Source organism: Bactrocera dorsalis, chromosome 3 (assembly GCF_023373825.1).
Source record: "Bactrocera dorsalis isolate Fly_Bdor chromosome 3, ASM2337382v1, whole genome shotgun sequence".
Lineage (NCBI taxonomy): Eukaryota > Metazoa > Arthropoda > Insecta > Diptera > Tephritidae > Bactrocera > Bactrocera dorsalis.
Genome location: NC_064305.1, coordinates 51,442,139 through 51,448,917, shown reverse-complemented (window position 1 = coordinate 51,448,917; position 6,779 = coordinate 51,442,139). Strand labels below are relative to the sequence as shown.

At 31.0% G+C, this 6,779-nt stretch overlaps 1 protein-coding gene across 5 annotated transcripts; it reads left to right on the top strand.

Moving 5' to 3' along the window:
- Window positions 1-487: 487 nt before the first annotated feature.
- Window positions 488-4,305, top strand: LOC105229380 (dolichol kinase). 5 transcript variants are annotated; one of them, XM_011209673.4, is made up of 6 exons: window positions 488-625; window positions 692-797; window positions 979-1,459; window positions 1,514-1,693; window positions 1,747-2,239; window positions 2,302-4,305. In XM_011209673.4, exons 2-6 carry the CDS (start codon window positions 745-747, stop codon window positions 2,517-2,519), a joined length of 1,425 nt encoding a protein of 474 aa, XP_011207975.1. In that variant the 5' UTR covers window positions 488-625; window positions 692-744; the 3' UTR covers window positions 2,520-4,305. The 5 variants fall into 5 exon arrangements, with proteins under 5 accessions (XP_011207975.1, XP_011207959.2, XP_049308847.1 ...); XM_011209657.4 differs by having other exon boundaries at window positions 490-625; window positions 692-802; XM_049452890.1 differs by having other exon boundaries at window positions 511-797.
- The last annotated feature ends 2,474 nt before the right edge of the window (window positions 4,306-6,779 follow it).

The window sequence follows — 6,779 nt, the reverse complement described above, 5'->3', positions numbered from 1 at the left end:
TGTTACCATACACATACATACATACATGCATACGCAGAAGAGCAAGAGAGAATAATCAAAGTAAACAAACTTTGTGCGTATGCATGTATGTATGTATGTGTATGGTAACACAAATATTTTCATTGAGATTTAAGGAATGTTGTTGATGATTGGTTGGTTTTATACAACATTTCAAAATGGAATATACTTTATAATAATGATTTCAACTAATTTAGGATGAATTTGACGATTACTTCGAATTTCCCTCAAGAAACAATTGTTGATTTGATGTTTCTTCGCAAAACCAGGGTTGCCATATTCACATTTTATTGAAAAAAAGTATTAAAAATTAGTACTAGATTTCTTGAGAGCTGCGTACTAGCACAAGTAACTTTATCGCAAGAACGTTTCTGGACCGTTTCTTAGGTGTTTTTTTATACGAAGTTTTTACGTTTCTTGAGAGCTGCGTACTAAGCTTTAAAGCGTAAATTTTTGAGCTTATAAGTTTGTACATTTACGAGTTTGGTGGAATACCCTAATTATTTTCAACTGTGAATGAATTTCGGTAGTAAAAAGAAGCATTGCTCTATGTTGAAAGTATTTAGTTTAGTATTTCGTTAAGGTTAATTGTAAAACCAGACGGAAAGTAAATTCGAAGACATTGTTTCGGCAAGTGCATGCAATAGTAAATGACAAACATTTTTTACGACAGGACATAAAAAATGGGGATAGAAAATAACGACGTTGTTGCGGAATCAAGTGAAGATGATAGTGGAATTGCGGACACAGGAAACGGAAGAATTTCAAATTCCCTATTTGTAAGGTACAAATATAATTACGTTGCATGGACACTAAAGACTATTAGTGCACCTATCATCAATAACATAGTAGCGACTGATAACATCATCGCCTAATTTATAATTTTAGATAAGGTTATGCTGTTACTTCATTCGTAATGTGTTGAATAATATTTTATGGTTTTATGATTAACATTACCAGACCGAACGCTTCTCCTGGTTACTGGCTGTGTTTGCTACTTCCACTTGCCTTTGCATCAAACTTAATACACGAAAACAAATGCAATGCGCAATTTTCCACGCAACCCATACTCACAATTGCCGCAATCGGTATGAGCATAGATACCCTCTGCTTGTTTCTATATATATTCTGCAAGACGGGTTTGCTGCTGAAACTATTTATTTCATTTGTACCTGGCTTTATTACCACAATATTATACAAAGTTTTATTGCAACAGTCATGGAGCTATGGACTATTTTGGGGCTTTATCATAACCTTCACTTATCAGAAGACTTATATTCGTGTGCTACGTGGATTACCCGGTTGTTTTAGTTTTGGTGAGGCATCTATACTCGTTCAGGGGTTGATGCTTTTCCTATTAAATGTAATTTTAAAATTTTTTACTTTATTGCTGAAAACTGAAAACAGGAGTACATTTGAAGATCTAAATATTATAATGATGGTTTGTAAATAAAAATATATCGTTGTGTATTTTAAAAATTTATTTTTTTGGCAGTGTGCACTAACCTATCTTCTTGCAATCTGTGGGTTACTATCGGCTGCCAAAGTTCTACGTGGGCCTACCTACTTTTATGCTTTAATGTTTATTTTAGTTACAGGCGTAACATCCACTCCTATTACGGATCCAGTGCCTATAACTTTCTTATTGAATTTTATATTCCAAGACCAAGTCAGGGTAAGTAAAAATAATTTTGCAATACGAAATTTGGGGTAATTTTGAATTTACAGGTTTACATTGTTGTTTTCTACTTAATAATGGTGGTGTTGACAATTTTGACTGTGTGGTGGCAAATTGGCAATGAGGAAAAAGCTTCCACAAGAATACGAAAAGTATTTCATGTCCTTATTGTGCTTGTGTTCATACCTGGAATCATTTATCAATGTAGTTTTCTATATATTGCTACTGGAGTAGCTTTTGCAATTTTTACTGTTTTTGAACTAATTCGTGTTTGCAACATACCGCCTTTGGCTATATCTTTGCGCAGAGCATTTGCATCATTCTCCGACGAGAAAGATGCTGGTTTACTCGCTTTAACACCATTCTGTCTACTAATTGGTTGTTCCATGCCTCTTTGGATAAGCTTATGCCCTTGTGGGGAAAATGAGTATACGAATGACAATTCCCGATTACTTTCAATTTTAGCTGGAGTTCTGACAATTGGATTCGGCGATACTGCTGCCAGTGTGGTTGGTTCGAAATTTGGTCGCATTAAGTGGCGTAGTAAGTAATTATAATTTATTCAATAAATTTGTAAAACTATTTTAATATAATTAATTTCGTAGGTTCGAATAAATCTTTAGAAGGCACTTTAGCATTTATGGTGATGACTTTTTTGCCAATAATGTTTTTAAACTACTTTGGTTACACTAAATTGTCCCCTATGAAGTGGTTTAGCACATCAATAGCAATATTAACAACTTCCTTAGTTGAGGCGCATACAGATCAAATCGATAATTTAACCCTTCCCATAGTATTTTATATAATTGTGAATATATTTTAAGATTAATTACCGTCTTGACTGGGAAGTACGTAGAATTTATTTTAGTTAGGTATAAAACTTTTTAATATGTATTTTATAAAAAAATCAAAAGGAAACTGAAACTGTTTTTAGATATGGAAGTTTTAGTCCAATAAACTGCAAAGTCAAAATTTTGCAAAGAAAATTATTTTTACGTATGAACTAATACAGTACTATGTATATTTACGGTTTTAAACTGATCGTGTGTCATGTATACCCAACCATAATAATTTTTCTATATTCCCTATACGGGTAATGTAGTAGATGTCATGAATTCAGAACATATTAATGTTGGAAACAAGCTGTATCGAGTTTGGGAATCACTAAAACTAATTTTATCGGTTTTGTTATCAGAATCAAAGCAAGAATGTAATCGTTAACAGAGTTAAGAAAATAATTTAATAAAGCCATTCATTCAGACCTGAATATACCTTTTGTTAAAGATGAAATTAAAAGATTTAGTTCAGCATATTTGCACAGGTTAAGTTATCATGGCAATCCTTTGGCAGTCATGTTATTAGATGATAGTAATGAAATTATTAGACTTAAAAGACAACATGTTCTAGATCTCCCATTTAGGAATTAAGTAAATGTTTAATTACATATGTTACTACGATATTAAATGTATAATTAAATTTTCTTATATAAACATTTGTATTTAGAACATATTGTTATATTGTATATAAGTCAAATTATGGTTTTGTTATTAAATTTGCTTATTATTTACTAAAATACATTGCAAATAGAATGTATTTAACAAAAAAAAAACAGTTTTTTTTATGAATTAACCTGTCTATTTCTATAGGAAAAAATATAAGAATAGAACACTAAATGGTATAATTATTGAGTTAATGGAAAAGAATTCATATATTTTAACGAATTTACAAATCGTAATTTAACACGATAAAAATGCATCTTTATTTATTCGATAATGTAATATAAATCTGTAAAATAAGCAAGTAAATACATACAAGAATACAAGTAAACGCAACTAAAATTCACTTACGATTCCCCTTGGACATCTAGTGGTTACTATGATAACTTAATCTTTTATCTTTTCTTTTCTTTCTTTCTTACTTCAATTAAATAAGAGATAAAATTGCGGAACTCAGTTTATTGCTTTCATATTTATTGATCTGGAAGTTTTATCATAGTAGCAAACAGCGGATTTGTTGTGGTTTGTTCGTAAAAACGAAATCCAATCAGATCCTGTGACACCATTGAATATCAGAATTGGGTTGCAATTCTGACAACAGCAAATCTCTCTCTCTACTCTACTACACTCCTGGTAATGATTATGAATTTTTATTTGACTTTATACCGTATTAGAACGAATTTTCCTAAGCTACTCTAATTTGAAAAAATCAGTCATTAATTTATCCCAGAACTCGTATATTAATCTAACTTTATGGTTTCCGCCATACTTTTCGATAATATTGTGGAATATTCCATATACTGTGAGCGTCAAAAATAAGTAAACAGCAGTTCTATCAATGTTAAAGTGTTTATAACAACGCAGTCTTTAACCCATTTACAGCCATTGGTCGATTTATCGACCAGCAAATTTGAAAAATCACCAAGTCGAAAATGAACGAGATCTGCGTGAAATCAATAATTTTATGCGATTTTGCAACTTTCTGAATCCGTGGCTAAACGGCTCAATGTAACAATCTCAAAAAATGTTAAGCATCGAGTGTTTTTTTATTATAATCAAAATAAAAAGTTGAAATGAAATCAATGCGGTGGATCTAGGTGCGGCCGAAAATGGGTTAATGCAACAATAAAAAGTTGTATTACAGAATTCAAGGCTTATATTATAAGAGTTTAACTTAGTATAAATAATAAACAAAAATTAACCACAGCCAAAAATAATTCACTTAAAGTAAAAATACTCTCGTTTTTTCGCGTCAAAAAAAAGTAAACAGTAGCAACAACCGTTGTTTGTTTTTAATACTTATTTCGGCGAAGCGCCAAATATCCTTTGTAAAGGGTTATTATTCAAGAGATTAAGTGCAGTAAAACATATTTTTTATATCATTATGTTTTTTTGTGAGGTTAAGTCGCTAAAATATCAATATTTGTAACGAGCAAGCGAACGACCACTGAAGCGGTTAAAAACTCATATTAGATTTGCACAAAAAAGATAAATCTTTGCGCGAAATCGAAGAAATAGTTGGAAGACACTATTGCACAATAAAAAAAATTATTGATAAACATGGTACACATCAGACTGTTGAAAATTTGTCACGGCCGAGCCGACCAAAGCGCCTTACTGACACTGAAGCGCGATAAATAGTACGAGCATCAAACGCTGCTCAAATATCAAAAGATATAGCGGAGACATCGGGTAAACCAGTAAGTGCCAGTACAATCAGGAGAACTTTGCACAAAAGCGGTTTGCATGGACGAGTACCACGCCAAATGGCCTATACATCAAAAGCGAATAACAGATGAACTTGAAATTTGCAAAAAAGTATTTAAATCAGGCTGAAAATTTCTGGGAAAACATTTTTTATACAGACAAAAGCAAATTCGAAATATTTGAATCGAAAAAGTTTCCCAAAATTTGGAGATCCAAAAATAAAGCCTTTACTGATAAGTGTGTTACCCACACCGTAAAGCACGGTGGAGGATCGCTTATGGTCTGGGGCTGTATGGCAGCATCTGGTGTTGGGAATTTGGTTTTTATTGAGTCCACGATTAACACATTGGATTATTTCAACATTAAAAAAAAAATGTTGCTCAAAGCATTGAAAAATTAGGCCTATCAGGAAACTGGATCTTTCAACAGGACAACGATCCTAAACACAAGTCCAAATTTGTAAATGAGTGGCTGTTATATCAAACACCAAAACTCTGGATAACCCTCTTCAGACCCCAGACATTAATCATATCGAGCATCTGTAGGAGCACCTTGACCGAAAAATCAGACAGAAGGACATTTCAAGCAAGGACGACCTAAATAAGGCTTTGATTGAAGAATGGAGCAAAATCTCTCCAGAATTTACAAAAAAAATTTTGCAGAATACATGCCCAGAAAAATAAGTGATGTCCAGACGTCCAAAGGAAAGTAAACAAAATACTAGAATGAATATTAATTTAGTTTACGTACATAGATTTTAACTTTACAGAACTCTGTTTACTTATTTTTGACGCGAAAAAACGAGAGTATTTTTAGTTTATGTGAATTATTTTTGGCTGTGTTTAGTTTTTGTTTATTATTTATACTAAGTTAAGTTCTTATAATATAAACCTTGAATTCTGTAATACAACTTTTTATTGTTGCATTAAAGACTGCGTTGTTATAAACAATTTAATATTGATAGAACTGCTGTTTACTTATTTTTGACGCTCACAGTAACATATTAAATTATTTATTGCAACATAAACATTAGACAAAATGTTGATCATTTTCTCTCGTTTTATACATTTACGTACCGTCGTCTTTAAATATTATGTAAATTTAGTCGTTATAGTTTTCAGTTTGCAGGAAATTAAACCTATATAATTTTACTCTAAACGTTTATTTGAAATTGCTATGGCAACGCTTGAATAGCTTTTAAGATGTGGATATGACTATGCTTTCAACTAAAGGGATTTGAAGGCGATGGTGATTGGAGTAAAGTGGTACCGGATCCGAACTGCTCGTAGGAAAGCATAGTTGCATCTAGAAATAAAATTTGTATATCTACATATATTTGACACTGACATAACTTCCATTTGATTCCAAAGAAAAGGTTTGACAATATGCAAGCTAAGTTTCCAATTTCTAAAAACGTTCAGTAGTTCTATTGGAAAATGATTTTTTTTTAGAATTTTATATGCAATGAACTACATCATAAAATCTTCCAATATAAAAATTGTATATTCTTCGCTGAGAAAGTTGAGATGATGGATTACCGAAAACATTGTTGCAGTGAGAAAAACAATATAAAGGTTTGTTATTTATAATTTTTAATATTTTCTATAGATAAAAAATAGTTTTTTTTTCAGTATTTATTAAATTATAAAGAATAATGTGATTTTTAGTTATAAACATTTAATATTGGTAATACAATTTTTATAATGTTAAACAAAATATAATAAAAAAATAAAATCTTATATCTAATATAGAGTGATTTTCTCTTTTATGTCATTATTATTTATGTTTAATTACGAAGAAAATATTAGAAATATGTAAAAGGTATTTGAAAAATATGTCTTAAGTACAAAATATAAATTGGAAAACTGTATGCAAACAGG